At 36.5% G+C, this 15622-nt stretch overlaps 1 protein-coding gene across 2 annotated transcripts in view; it reads right to left on the bottom strand.

Annotated features, from left to right (window-relative positions):
* The window catches only part of unc5db (unc-5 netrin receptor Db), a 199282-nt gene that overhangs the window by 96395 nt on the left and 87265 nt on the right, over positions 1 to 15622 (bottom strand). For both annotated transcript variants that reach the window (XM_020706238.3, XM_078952552.1), the window contains exons 3-4: positions 7172 to 7315; positions 4882 to 4985 (exon numbers count right to left, since the gene is read on the bottom strand). In XM_020706238.3, the coding sequence (XP_020561897.1) occupies positions 4882 to 4985; positions 7172 to 7315 (248 nt within the window). The remainder of the gene's footprint in view (positions 1 to 4881; positions 4986 to 7171; positions 7316 to 15622) is intronic.

Here is a 15622-nt window from a genome sequence, read left to right as displayed (position 1 = left end):
TGCCACAAAACCGTATGTTATCTCATACTGGAACAGCTTTGGATGTAGAATTCAGTGGGAAAAGGTTTGGACCCTGCCACAAAAGTATTTCATCACCAATAAAATCAGAGAAATTTCTTTCAAAATTCTTCACAAATTTTATCCAGTGAAACATTTCTTTACTAAGTTTAAAAAAGATCTGGACATAAACTGTTCATTCTGTCATTCCTCACCAGAAACTGTGCCTCATCTTTTTTGGTTTTGCTCTTTCACTCAACTATTTTGGAAAGATGTGATACATTTTATAAGAACTCATCTATGTGAAGATTATAGATTATTTTACGAGCATATTATTTTGGGATATTTTACACAAGAAAGACTTAATGCAGAAAAAATATATGTAGTTAATTTACTTATAATTATGGCTAAATACTTTATACACAAGTGTAAATATGCCAACAAAAAAACCGTGTTTTATGTTTTTCAGAAAGAAATGGTTTTGTATGTGAACAGTATTAAATCTTCCACTAACAAAAAAGCTGTCAGAACAGTTGAAACATGGTCTCTCCTGAAACTTTAACAGATTCCTTTGCCTTATTATTTTTGTTTTCTTTTTGCATAACCTGTTTTACATGGTTATCATTATGTTTTTTTGTTCATTCTCATGGCGAACGTGAAGATTGTATTTTGCACACAGTGGAGTTTTGTGTTTGGTATTTTGTATGTGCAAGATATTGTTAATAAAGTTTATTTTTTTTAAAAAACGAACCGGCAAGAAGTAGCCACGGGGGTCCTGCAGCCATCGGAACCTTAACAAATATTTCATCTCCACCTCACCGTTGCCTTTTTTAAGAAATGACAGCTGGTTTTCCCACATTTATATGTAGTTATGGATCGAAAACAAGAGGAATTTGTTTTAATGTAAATGCGTGTTCCAGCGTCTACAGGAAGTGTCGCCCATAATTCACGCAAAGGCTCATGGGGGCTAGGAATAAGGTGGATACGGATTTTCTGTTTCCGTGGCACTTCTATTACCATTATTGGTATTTGAGACATTCCTTTGTGTCTCTAGAGATGCAGACAGATTTGTGACCACTTGAGGTGAAGATAAAATATTTCTTAAGGTTCCGATGGCCTTCTTATTGGTTCGTGTTAGCGTCTGTTCAAAATGGGAGGTGGCGGCCTCTCGTCCAATCAGAGCACGAGAAATCATCTGCCTTCCGTTTCATTGAAAGTGCCTTCCTTTTCATTCAAAGTGCCTTCCTTTTCATGCAAAGTAACTTCCGTTTCATGCATACTCCTCTCTCACACACACATATAAACTCTTCCTCACACGTTCATATATACTTGTCTTTCACATACATACATTCTTTTTTAAGAGTGACAATGAGAGTGAGAATGTATGTATGTGTAAAGTAATATATATGCATGCGAGAGAGAGAATATATGGATGTGCAAGTGAGAATATATGAATGCGTAAGAGAATATATATGCATGCGAGAGAGAGAATATATGGATGTGCAAGTGAGAATATATGTATGCGAAAGAGAGTATATATGACTGTGAGAGCAAGAATGTATGAATGTGAGAGAGAGAATATATGGATGCGTAAGAGAATATATGTATGCGAAAGAGAGTATATATGACTGTGAGAGCAAGAATGTATGAATGTGAATGGTTCAGAATAAATAATGTCTTATACGGCCCCTCATACCATAGTGCACATTTACTCTAAAACATCATACTAGCAAACAAGGATCCTCTCATGGATCCTATTTCAATATTTCATAGGTGCTGAAACTGATTGAGTTGATGATAACCAACCAGAGTTCTTAACAATAGTCACTCATCTTTTATTACTTTTATTAATTATTGGACAGATGATAAAGATGAAAGATGCTATTACAATCCAACCATTTTTATTCATTAGTGTTGCACAATGCTAGCATGACAGCATTGGGTCTGTCTTGAGAAATCTTGAAAAACATTTTGAAAGCAGGATAAATAATATTATACTTCAGTACTGCTTATGTAGAAATGATCTGCTCTAACTGCAAATCAGCAAAAGTGAACATCACTAAGAAGAAGAGCTCTGTCACCATTTTGGAGGAAACGCATGAAGACCTACTCCAGGGGAAAAAAAGAGAGTTTTTAGTATTTAACATGTTCTTGAGGCATTTTTCAAATGATGGAGGACAAAATAAAATGATGCATCAATTTCCATTTCTGAGTATTTCTTTTTATTTTTTAAGTTTAATTTTTATTTTAGTTATTTTATTCAAATCATTGAGAATCAGGAGTAGATGAAAAAATTTCGTTTGAAATATATTGTATTTGTGACGTGGAAAATACACTGCGTGGTCACAAGCTCCCCGCTCTGCTCCATTCTGATGCAACCACTTGCAGACAAATAGATCCATGTTTATCTTCCTTTTCCTCGTCTTAGCTGGAATCTGGATAAAACCTTATTGGCTGGATAGCTCTACTATTGCTTCCCATCCCATGATTGAAATGGGACTTTGTTATAACTATTTTGTCCCTTTTATGGCATATTCAGACCGAGAAAGTCTGGCAGTCTGTGATTCCCAAGTACCTTAGACTTTCATTTATTTACATTACTGTCTTTACCTATGTGCTAAGGCAATACCCCAAGGTAAAATAGAAAAAAAACAAGTGTTCATTTTGGGGTCATTTACTTCCATTTTGGAGAATTACTAAAGCGAACCACATTTGAGTGTACCTAAACCAAAGCAGGGTTGTTGGTCTGCACCAGAGTCTAGGTGACTTTTCAGGAGTTGGCCAAACAAAGTGGACAGTGAGCTTTACTTTGGTCCAAATCTCTGGTATAGAAGTTATGTTTTAACTAATTCTTTGATCAAATCTAATACTTCTACCTAAATCTGTATGCTAACTTGCTGGTTCCTTTATCTGTTCACTGATAAGCATTTCTAAGCTTACTGGGCCGTGATGGCATTGTGTTTCTGATAAGGATAAGACTGAATAATATTTATCTTTTTTAAATCATTCCAACAATGAATGCGTAGGTGAAATAGTTTTCTAATTAAAATTTGGCAAAGAACCATGACTTAAAATATTGTCCGAACAACTGCTGGCATGGCTGTATATTTAAAACATGAGACCACTGAAGCACAACAGCATGATTCATCCAGAACACAAAAGAAGAACAACTGCAGCACAGATTCTGCGACCTGTCTTCTTGTTGAGTCTTTGCAGAATTAAACCACTCAAGAGCTTTCCAAATCCTACCAGGAGGAGATTTTTCAGCGTGTTTACTACAGAATCTCTGAAATAGGGACGCAAACTCAGAGGAAGCATCATGTATATGTACTGCCCAGGACAGATTTTGAAACAGGTTTTAAATGTAAAATATGGTATTAACATTTTGAAAATAAAAACTAATAGAGGAAAAATGTGAATTGTTTGGATTGGTTTTAAGAAGGCAATGTTGCAAGATAACATCTGAATAAATCTTGAAGGCTCATGAGCACCTTATACCAAAAGTCAAGTGCTGCTGTCGGCTCCTTTGAAACCCAAAGTTCTGGTGTTTTTAAGTGTAAATGAGAGGCCATGACTCGTAACAGCTGAAGCGTGGCTTAAATTATGTATGTGAAAGTGACAGCAAACATCAGAGAGAAAAAAAAAATGATTCAAAACACTGCCAAAATATTCACAAAGTCCAGAAATAGTTTACCTTAAAACTCAAAAAATAATAAATCCAAGTTTCTTCAGTATAGTGTGAAAAATCAGATAAAATTTACTGAAATAAATACATTAACTTTCTGCATCATGGGGCGCACCAGATTATTAGGCACACAGTCAACGAACGGTCTAATTTTGAAATTGTGTCATATACTGTATAAGGTACACTGAACTAAACTCCCCATTTTCCAAGACAAAAAACCTTAAAGATAAATACATTAGTCAGTCAGACTTTATTGACTGCATTCTAGAACATGTTTAACACGCTATACAATAGTCACTTTAGTAGCATTAGCCATGTTAGCGTGCTCACAAAACTTCTAAATCCCAACTTTGTTAGCAGCACGTAAAAAAAGGACGATGCCACTAAAACTAATGTTACTGAGACTAACTTCCAAACCCGTTTGCAACACGTAAAAAAAAAAACGTCTCACAATGCTATTCATTAGCCGCTTTAGCATGTTCACATTAACACCCAACCAAACGTTTTGACAGAGTACAGTGTACTTCTCAAAATAGCTTTATCATCAGCAACCAGAATTAATCCATATATAAGGATTAAAGGGGGCAGTGTCTTTTTTCTTTTTTAAATTAAGGCTTTTGAGTGTGCCTTGTAGTGCAGAAAATACTGGAATCATTTTTAATTTGTTGTACAATCTGCTGTATTGTCAGATCTGTGTTTCCATTCCATTCCATTCATCTTTAATTCAGTTGTTGATAGTTAAAAGTCACAATCTTTGAAAAATATAACACCTTTGAGTATTCTTCATTGAAATGTAAAAAAAAAATTTCTGAGATGTACATTTCATATAATTAAAAAAATAAACATTTTAAAATTATATATATATATATATATATATATATATATATATATATATATATATATATATATATATATATATATATATATATATATATATATATATATATATATTTCATATACTACGGTATGAAAGTCCTCCCTGTGAGTTTCATAGAGATAATTTCTCAAAAACACTAAAAAGAAATCTTTTTTTTTAACGTATTTTTACATCAGCACCTTGTCATCAGTGTCACTGTATTCTTTATCTACACATACAATATCAGGTTAAAGCGCTGGAAGAGTTCTTCCACGATTGTAGATTAGCCTTCAAATTCTAACATTTTTTGGAGCGCAGTGGGACCATAAGCTGGTAGCCTTACCTCCACTGCTGGCACTCCCTCCGGAGGACGGCAGTGCAGAACAATCATCCTGTTGATTGGCACCTCCTTTCCCTGGGGATCCTGCTCAAAGTTTTTCCTTAGGTCTGTGTAAAGAGATAAGAACCAACTGTCAGGTGTCACAGTCAGCTTGGTCTAATTTCCCCTCCATGACCTTGGAAAATCACTATGGCCTGCACAGGATAATAGATTCACCAACTCTGTGGAAGGTAATATGTTCACAAGGTGCTTTGTAGGATACATTCAATAGATGAAGGGCTCTAATCTAATCTGGCCAATCATTTGGATTCAATACTGACAAAGACAATTAAATTTTCAAGCCTGAATCCAATAGTTTATACTGCTGCACTAAAACTCTTCAAATAAAAATCTATTATAAAGTGTCTTAAAATCAACTGTGAATAGGGTGCATGTAGTTTAGTTTAGTCTGCTAATGAAAAACAGAGTAAACAAACTAGCAAAACTGTATTCTTCTTTTTTAATATCCAAAATAAAAGACAGCACACCCGTCTGCTTTTGACCACTTAATACTTCAGAGTAAAAGACACTTGAAAGCTCTTTAGGTGTTTACCAGCACTAGATTTTTTTTTCTCTGCGTGCTTCCAGTAAGTAAAACCAATACGCTCAATACTGAAAAGGACCTCCAGGTAAATTCTAGCACCTTACCTCAGCAGTATTGGTTTTGGACACCAGTATGTGTTAAAAACTGATTGTGTCTAAACAGATTAGATGGCTTTAGCTTGAGAGGAATTGATGTATCTGATTTAACTTCTATGGAAGAAATAAGGCAAAGATGCAGACCGCTCAATTCTGTTTAAAACAGACCAGATGCTTAAAACGCTGCATTTGTCTTTTTATTTGGGTCTTTTTTCTTTGGTAAAGAATACGGAATAGTTGTAGCTGACACAATTATTCTCTGATAACTGTTAACTCTAATTTATAAAATGTACCACGTAACATTTGAGTGTACATCAAACCAGTACAGTGGTCCCTCAGTATGTTACGGTTCACATTTCGCGGTCTCACTGTTAACCTGATTTTTCTTTTGGGTGTATTTGCATGTTCATTTATTTACAGGACACTGTGGTTCTGCGTCCTGGTTGGCTGTTGACCTTGGTAGTCAATCTTCACCATACCGTGTCTCTTATACAGAATGCGTTCAGTTTGCCGCATTTAAATTCATTTTCAATTGCAATCAGATATTTGTTTTCATTATCTCCTGCTGGACTTGTTTTTTTTTATGAAGGTTTTAACTTTGGGAGTTTAAATGTCTGTAAAAGAAAGTGTATAAAGCTTGTAGTGAGGAGTTTTACAGTCTTAAAAACATCAGTAATCCTACTTTGTGGACTTCACATATTGCGGGTTACTTTTAGAACGCAACCGCTGCAATTAACAAGAAAACAACACATGACAAACAAATGAACCCGCCATATTTTAGCTTGCAAGCTCCACCCCACAGTTTGGTATTTGATTGCTGCAATAAGAGTGATTTCAAACTAAAAAAGAAATTCATGATTATTTTCTTTCGGCACAGCTGACTTGTTAGTCTTTGCGCTTTTTTGAAAACCAACCATCCCACGGATAACACAGCTAACTTAGCTAATAGTACCTTTATAACAATTTATTTTTTCTAATGTAATTGATACTAACTCAGTAGATGTCATGGGTATCACACTTAGGGAATAGATGGTGACGTTATGCATTTATTTTCACTTGAGCTGATAATTGTTTACTTTCACAGCTTGCCTCTGCTAATTGAGGTTGACAATGCAATAATCTGACATCAAAATGCAAAAAAGTTCACTAGACTCCATTAATTTCATGACTTTAAAACTACAGTATGTCCAAACTACAGAAATATTGAAATTCCGATTTAAGATTAATTGAGAATGTCTCCTTGATGACAAGAGCAGTCAATTTAAATGAAACCAGCTAAGCCTGAGCAACCAACATGCCCTGACATTTCAAGACTCTTGTTAATTTTGGCCTTTTTCATACTTCAGTTATTTCTATTGGGTCAAATTTATAATAGAGAATCTGCGAACCAGTACCCCAGATGTTGCTGCATTTATCATTGTCATAACACGATCTTGCATTACCCACAATGCAATTGCACTCCAAGTTTTTTGATAATTCACTAATTTGTTTCTTTAAGTAGAAACTTGAGAAATTTGTTTTACTAAATAATTCCTTCATGTTAGTCAGTTTGCTTTTCTTGGAATTTAAAATTTGAAACAAAAGAATAATGCAAATCAATGAAATCCACACTCACAGGCAATGCGGACTGTCGCCTTCCGACTTTTTGAGGTGCCCAAGTGGCTCCAAGCCACACAGAGACACCAGTAGTCCTCAGGCCCATGAAAGTCCTCCACTTGCTGGCGGGAAATGTTTATCATCACTTCACGCACCTTCAGACCTGTATAAATAGAAAGAATGGAATTTTGAAATGTAAATAAGTCCAGATTCTGCTGAAATATATTTATTAGACTGTTGTAATAGGTGGTAATTCTGAGACTCATGTGCTGCCGAGGGATGTCCACTAAGTCTAGTCTTGAGTACATGTCCAGCTAATTAGTAGTCAACCCCAAAATATTTTCTATGTACCTCTAGTAATAAAACTGTGAATTTGTGTTGATATAGCTTTAATAGAATAATATTCATCACAAATGGATTATATTTATATGTGCTTTTTCAGATGCTCAAAGAGTCCATTATTCATTCATACTTGGTGATAGTAAGCTAATGATGAAGCCACAGCTGCCCTGGAGCAGACTTACAGAGGTGTGGCTGCCAGTTTGCGCCTATGGCCACCTGACCATCACCAGGCCATTCATGCACAGTCACACACCAGTGGAGCAACACTGGAGGCATGGAGGATGAAGTGTCTTGCCCAAAGGCACTACAACTGGGGGGAGTGGGGATCGAACCGCCGACCCTTCGATCATTGGCTGAGCTGGTCATCCGCCTGAGCCACTACCGCCCATGATAGATCATTAATTTAAGGTACAAACTAAGTGTAAATTTGAACAGATGTTATTTGTTGGTATTGGTAAATTGCAACCAAGGCTGTCCCAATTTGAATGATTCTTCATTTGGCTGAGTAAAAAGAATCCCAACCTACCTATGGTCAATAAAAGATGCAAAAAAGGTTACTTCAACAGCCAAGGTACCCAATAATTTTTCCTAAATCTACATTTAAGGAGCTGGTGACGGATTACAATGAAAAAGTATTCATCTAAATTGTTTCAACATTTCTTTCAAATCCAAGTTCAGATTAGATGTCATGGAGCGCACCAGTCCCCTGGGTACAACCTGTTTGTGTAGAGTCTTTGATCATTCATGGATGAACTGTGTGATTGAAAAAGACAAAGAACCTGATCTTACTGTGATCATGAATGTTTGAACTAAATTTCATTGCTGCTTCTATTTCACAAAGCTACAAATGTCCCCTTCCAGTGAACAGTCACTCAACTGACTAACAAGAGAAACCAAACCCTGCTAATATATTATGTTTACATTTAAAACTTTTTTGTGATGTTGACCACTCTATCAAATTTAAGATCAACAGTTCCTGTTTCTCCACAAATGTATTTAGTGCATTTCGTCTGAGACACTGGATTTCATTTGAGCATGAATGAGCACAGTCCGCATGCTAAATAAGGGCCCCATTAAAATCTTTTATCCATACTTTTGGCAACTACAAGCTTAAGTCAGTGATCGGTAGACAGCCAGGTAGACAGAACAGAACAGTCACCAAAAATAACAGTCAAGTATCTTTAATAGGAAAACCTAATGAAGAGAATGATGAAGTACCCCTCCGTGGACAATTGTGTAGTGATGAATAGTTGGCACTGCAGAGACACGATGATTGCAGGAGGAAAAAGTGAGAGTTGCAGTCTTAAAGAGATCCTTCACAGGCACCACTTCCTTGAAGATCGTAGTCCTGTTGATCCGTGGAATGTAACTCGGAATAAGTAGCAGGCAATGATGAGAAACTTAGTAACGTGACTGAAGATCACAGACAAGCAAAGAGCAACGGGCAGGCATGGGTCGGAAACCACACAGAGGTTGAAAGACTTGACTTGGTCATGAAGGACACACTGGACCAACTATCCAACTACTGCAGTCTGGCAGGGAAACACCAGTGGCCGAAACCCCAGTGACCTGTCTGAACAGGTGTATGGCATGATCCTCAAAAAATAGATAGGAAATAGCAGGTGCAGGAAGTCTGAATATGATCACCCTCCAACAGACATGCAGAGGAGCCCGATATGATCAATGGGATTTACAGGATTAAATATGCAGAAATTCTGAGGAAGACCTGACACGGTCTAAATTAATGGTTTCAAACCCCCTTCGCTAAGTCTTAAGAGCAGCAGTCTTAAGGAAAATTGGCAGGAACAGAATCCTTTAGGGAACAGCTAAGTATGTTCTGAGCTCTCTGTGCTGCTAACAACAGGAGTGCTACCTCAGCAGTATTTGAATCAGCATTAATAATGCGACTTGCAGATAAAAGCATATACAGAGTTTTTGCGACAGTATTTTTAGAACTTTTTTTTATTGTATTGTCATAACTAAAAATTAGTTTAGCCCCAATAATATATTTTTTCCACCCTGTCAGATAATATTTTTATATTCTGAGCCCGATTTACTTCTTGTACTGTCTTTCGGCTTTTTAGCAGCCTCAAACTACTGCCCACAACTGAATAAATGGCAGAAGATGTACTATTTGCTGACAACTGCCAAGAACCATTTTTTACACATCCACTATCAGAAAAAAAAATTATTTCACTGGCTTCTACTTAAGTAACAAGTAGTAGCATTTCAATTGTAAGCCACTTAAAGCTAAGTAAACAGAATTATAGGAAAGGCATTTCAAAGAGGCTGTTAGACAATTATGAACGGATAGACTCCGACAACACTGATTACAATCTTCACAGTAAAAATAAGGGACAGGAGGATTACAGAAGTTTATTCCACCCAGACCATGTTTTTGTTAATCTGATAAGGTTGAAAAAACTAAGTCTCGTAAACAGAGATTGATCCATGAGAAGAAACATTTTGGTCCAGCTGACATAATTGTGCATAATTTTGAGCTTCACCTCAGGTTCTGTAGGGAGCATTTTCAGAACCACTGGTTCATTGGGAGGAGGATTGGCCTCAGTGGGATTGACAAGGATAGCCCAGTGGGGTTTACAGCTTAGCAGCAGCATAAAACCTTTTTACTTCTTTGGCTTTGCTGAGCACAACAGAAGCAATCATGCAGGACAGTTCAATATCAGTCAGGAGCTCGTTTGTGATTGACAGTGGGACAAAGCCCACCTTGATTGTCACAGCCATTGGTGGAGTAAAATAAACTGCAAGAAAAGTTATACACACTAAAGACTTTCTGACACTACACTGATATGTAGTGGAGCAATTTATAGGCAGTTTTTTGGGGTTTGAAATAAAATTTACCTAAAAAAAACAAATGACCTAAAATTCCAAGAACTTTCATGGCATTCAATTTGAAGATCAAATGTTGTTTCAAAAAATACTGGGATGTGGATGATACAAAAAAAAAAACAACTAACATTAAAAGAAGTTATATGTTTAAGTTAAATGATAAAAGTAGATATTACTGTAATGCCCTGTTTGTGCATGAAGTTAGACAAAGCAGTTGGTTTAAACTTAAACAGATTTAATGCAATTGGCATTGTCTGTCTATCAAATGTTTAACTTTAAAAAACGTTTAAAAGAGTTTTTAAAGTGTCATTAACATCTGTAAACTGTCTGTAAAACTAATTATCTCAACACCATAACCTAGTGATTTTCCTCTAAAGCGAGTAGTTATGGGATGAACTACTTAGTTTCTTATGTTCAGGTTGTGTCCAAATTCCTTCACTATTTAGTGCTCTTCAGAGTGCATTTACCATTTTGTCAAGGTGCCCGAATCTACAATTCCAAAATCCATAGACATTTCCTAGAAGTCTATGCAGAAAACAGTGTGTATCGATACTCACTAAGTTGGCAAATATAGACATGAATGCATTGCCTTTGAACTATTTTTTTAAGAGAAAAAAATGTATTTTAATTTTTGTTTTTAAATAAACCATCCATGTTTTCATCATCTGAACACAGTGGATGCATTACTTCAGGGAATCATTGACGCCATATCTGCCGTGTTGTAAAAGGGGGTGGAAACATACAAGGTTTTTGTTCTGGTTTTTGAGCACATTGTTTTGGTAATGTTTGTCTATTTAACTCTTTTTTTGTGTTTGAAAAAAAAGAAAGAAAGAAACAAGGTAGTGAGCATATTGTCCAAATTGCTTTTAAAATCCAAGGCACTGGATAGTCCTGCATTAATTCTTTTTTTAGTAGTTAGGAAGTAGGGAGGGAACTCTGACACAAATCTACTCTTCACATAAATTAAATCTGCAACCAAGAATACTTTAATTACATTAGTGGTAGCAACAATCATTGTCTAGGTAACAGAAAACAGAGCTTGCACATGAGAGTTGTTTAGATTATAATATTTTGCTTGTTTAAATAAATAATACGGTCATTATATCTGTGCAACTGGACACTGTAAAGTTGCATACCTTTTTAAAAAAAATAAAACCATAACTAAGAGGTTCAGGGATGACAAGAGAAAAAAAACACTTTTCTTAATTGATTTTTAAAAACAATTGTTGTTCCAGATGTTCGAAGCACATTTTTTTCTTTTCTTTTAATGAGGACACATTTAGAGCCAGATTTACCATTATCATTTTTTCAGATGAGCTCACTTAAAAAAGGATTATATACTAGAAAGGTTGCCTTATTCAAGTGACTTCAGGCACACAACATTCTATATAGGTTGGAACACCAAAGCCTTTTTGAAATCAGCTTTCTGAGGACAAACATCTGCATTCATGCGTCTCCTCCAGTTATGTCTTTGTCAGTAGACAATATTTTCACTTTCAAAAGCCAATTCAATGTCTTTCTTGCCGGAGTGCTTGGCTGTACTTTCCTGCCACCCACACAGAAGGAGCCACGAAGGGAATCTTCAAATAAATCCAATGACACCACACTCATCTCACAACAGCAATAGCACATTAGCATAATTCTCTATCAGGATCTCATTATGTGCACTCCCACAACAAGGCTGGTTCACACACAAGGACTGATGAAAGAAAATTGCAGGTATCTTCTTGAATTCTGCCCCTGCTGTTCAGTAACTGGACGACTTAAAGCTCTAAGGCTGTGTTAAAAATAAACCAGCCACCATGTCTCCTACTCAAGTTGTGTTCTTGTAAGAGCAGGTTGACACACACAAACAACTAAGCCCACAAACACGTATGTGCATTCATCCTGCTGGCGAGGTGCTTTGGAGAGCATCTCAGTTTTTACTTTAATCTCCCGAACAAAGCCTAACACTGACTTTGAAAGATGGGATGGTCGCCACCCACAGCAACTCTTTTTCAAACGATACCCAATTTCAAGCCAGCAAGGCATGAAATCAACTCTGACAAACTCAAAAACATGAAGCTCACACAAGACGCATTCGGATAAGTTTGGATGTGAGAAAGAGAAATTCAACATACCTTACTAGGTCACAGCACTGGCATGCACAAATACACACACATATAGTGGGACAGAAAAGTATTCAGACACTAATTGTGCAAGTTCTCCCACTTAAAACGATTAGAGGTGTGTAATTTTCATCATAGTTATAGCCTTAACTATGAGAGACAAAATGAGAAAAGAAATTCAGAAAATCACATTGTCTGATTTTTAAATAATTTATTTGTAAATTATGGTGGAAAATAAGTATTTGGTCAATAAACAAAAGTTAATTTGTTATGTAGCCTTTGTTTGCAATGACAGCGGTAAAACATTTTCTGTAAGTCTTTACAAGGTTTTTGCAAACTGTTGCTGGTATTTTGGTCCGGGGAGTAATTCAGTGCAGAATGGCCATTGGAGTTGTCACATCCTCCTAAGTCTTCAAGATCTCTGTTTTCATTCTATAAAATTGTGCCTATTTTTGTATATGGCAAATAGCTTATACTTATTTGGCTTTGGGCCTTAGAAAGGTGTAAAAAATTTCATATCTGCCTAAAAAATAATGTATAAAGAGTGTAGTGGTGATGCAATTGCAGATGCCTTAAAACATCTGCAATTGCAAATTTCTATGACGTTTTCTATGATTTCTATGAAGAACAAACGTTCTGACAAACATAAATTTGTTAATGCAAGTAGTAAATCTTTTATAGATACGTGAAATACTTAAGCAACAAATATAACTTCCCAGATTTTACATATTGTGGGGTATTTTTAGAACATAACTCTTGCAATTAAAGGGGTAACACTGTAAAAGCAAAGGTGTACCATTTAAAGCTTACTTAAGCTTTAAAGTCTGTAGCACCTGATTAAGTTTTTCAACATTTAAATAAATTGAAGCTGAATCAACATATTACCACAGGTTTGCAAAGACCTGGCAGTATTGGATGTGACGAGACACTATGTGAGGATAATGTTTGGTCTGTAAACTGTGATGTTAAACATTTTCCAGTAGACAGATGATTAAGATAAACTGTGGCTTTAACTGTAGCTGTCCCTTTAGGCTGGGCAAAGGACCCAACCCAGAATCAATAATAAAAGCAGGTTTACAGAGAAAACAAAATGCTAAAAGTAAAAATAGAACCCCAATCAGACCAGAATATCATCTTCCCGTGACGTATAGCTTTGATTGGTTTCCTAAGCCGTTCCCAACCCTTATTTTCCAAGGTTCAAAATCGTATATAAGTATACCAGTGTACACATTGATACCCCTGAGATAACTTAGGTAATAAAGAGAAATCCGCTGACTCACCACCAGAGGCAAAGTGCCTTTTTTCTCTGTTGATGTTTTATTTTTTTTATAAATATTTTACAGTGTCAGCTCTGGCAGCAAATGTGTGGTAAGGTTGAATAAAAGCATCCCCAGAAAAAGAAAAGTTATAAATCCTCCTGTCCCCTAGGAGTCTATTGTGGAGTTAAGAGGGTAAAAGTATCTGTGTGGGAGAAGTGTATTGTTCAGGCCACATACAGTTAACAACCCCATTAACTTGCTCACAAAGCAACCCCAGGGGCAACTATACCATCAATCCTGGCTGAAGAGGCCGTAACATTTCAGTCAGAGATATACAAGTTGCACTATAAAAGCCAGGTGTGGCTATGGTGGCCAACTTCCTCTGGAGGTGGTGGGATGTCACATCTCATTTGTCAACCCAGATCTACCGTCAACATGGCAGCGCCATCAAGATTATACAAAATAACACACACCAACACATTTCCCACTGCAGTACCTTTAAAACTGCTTGGGAGGTACGGTCCGATAAAGCCAGCAACAACAAATACAGAAATTCCATTATGGCAGCCTGGAAACTATGCAAAGTCACACATTAAGAGTGCAGTTTGCATTTACAAGAATGTAAAAAATAATCAAACATTTGTCTATTATAAGGGATAAACAAACTGAAAATGTGTTTTTTCGGACTATAACTCGCGTTTTTTTTTTTGGCAAAGTTTGACTGGGGGAGCCACTAATATGTGATTCATTTTTTTCATAAATAGGCTCATGTATTTATTATATATATATATATATATATATATATATATATATATATATATATATATATATATATATATATATATATATATATATATATATATAATATTTATTATTATTTCTCACTAACAACCAGTTATCCTTTAACCCTTGTGCTATCCAAGGCATGTCAACATTGGGAGTGCGGTCATATTGACATCACAGGACAATGCACTGAACCTTTTTTCTTTTTTCTTTACATGAAATCCTTTCCACCTTTAACCACCTTTGTCATGGTAGGGACAACACATCAATGTAAGGGTAGGGTCATTTTGACCCCATAAGATATCACAAGGGCTATTAGTTGTTTCGCCACTACAACCACTAGACGGCACTGGAAGTGTGTGTATCGGTATTTGCTACAACGCAGAAGAAGTGCCTTAAATGAACCTGATCTCTCAACATCACCTGTCTCTTCAATGCATTGTAAAAATGAGGCTACAACCATTTGACGGTAGCTCCTCCCACACACAACGAGAGCGTCAAGTTTACAAACACATTTTTGGACAAGCCTCCAGTTTGATGCTTGATTGATAACAAATTTGATGCACATCTAAAGAGAGGCAGGGGATGTAAATTTAACACGTGAATCACGTTTGGTGCAACTTTTGCCACAACTGCCACCATGCAATTGGGAGGTATTAGCAAAATCTTCAATATTAGCTGCCGCCACATGATCCTTTTGAAAATCATTGGCATGGTCATGAATGCAGATGGCAGCAGTCAGGCGGCCTTCAGGCGTCAGGGGTGTCGGGGGGTGGCAGCCAGATTGCTGTTCAGCAGCAATGTTTAAATGTTTCCGGACGGCAGCTGTCGATATTAATTGCCATCGTCCGTCAGCAGCCCGGTAGTCCAGGGGCATTTAAAAAGTGGGCCATTCTACATCACTGGTCATTTGCAACTCAGATTTTGAGCACACATTAAAATCAGTTTACAAATTTACTAAATTTTCGTAAACATGCCTCCCAAGAAAGCACAATGTTCTGTCTTTTTCGTATTAGCACCAACCACAATTCCTCGATACGCAGTCTCGAAGTCCCTGTGGTGCTATCAACATCATGATGAGTTTTGTGCAGCATCAATGCTGTCTCCCCGTTTGGACCCACAGTGGCC

Source organism: Oryzias latipes, chromosome 9, assembly GCF_053564925.1.
Source record: "Oryzias latipes strain Hd-rR chromosome 9, Olatipes_Hd-rR_3.1".
Classification (NCBI taxonomy): domain Eukaryota; kingdom Metazoa; phylum Chordata; class Actinopteri; order Beloniformes; family Adrianichthyidae; genus Oryzias; species Oryzias latipes.
The sequence above is the reverse complement of the archived record's forward strand: the minus strand, read 5'-3'. Positions and strand labels throughout refer to the sequence as shown.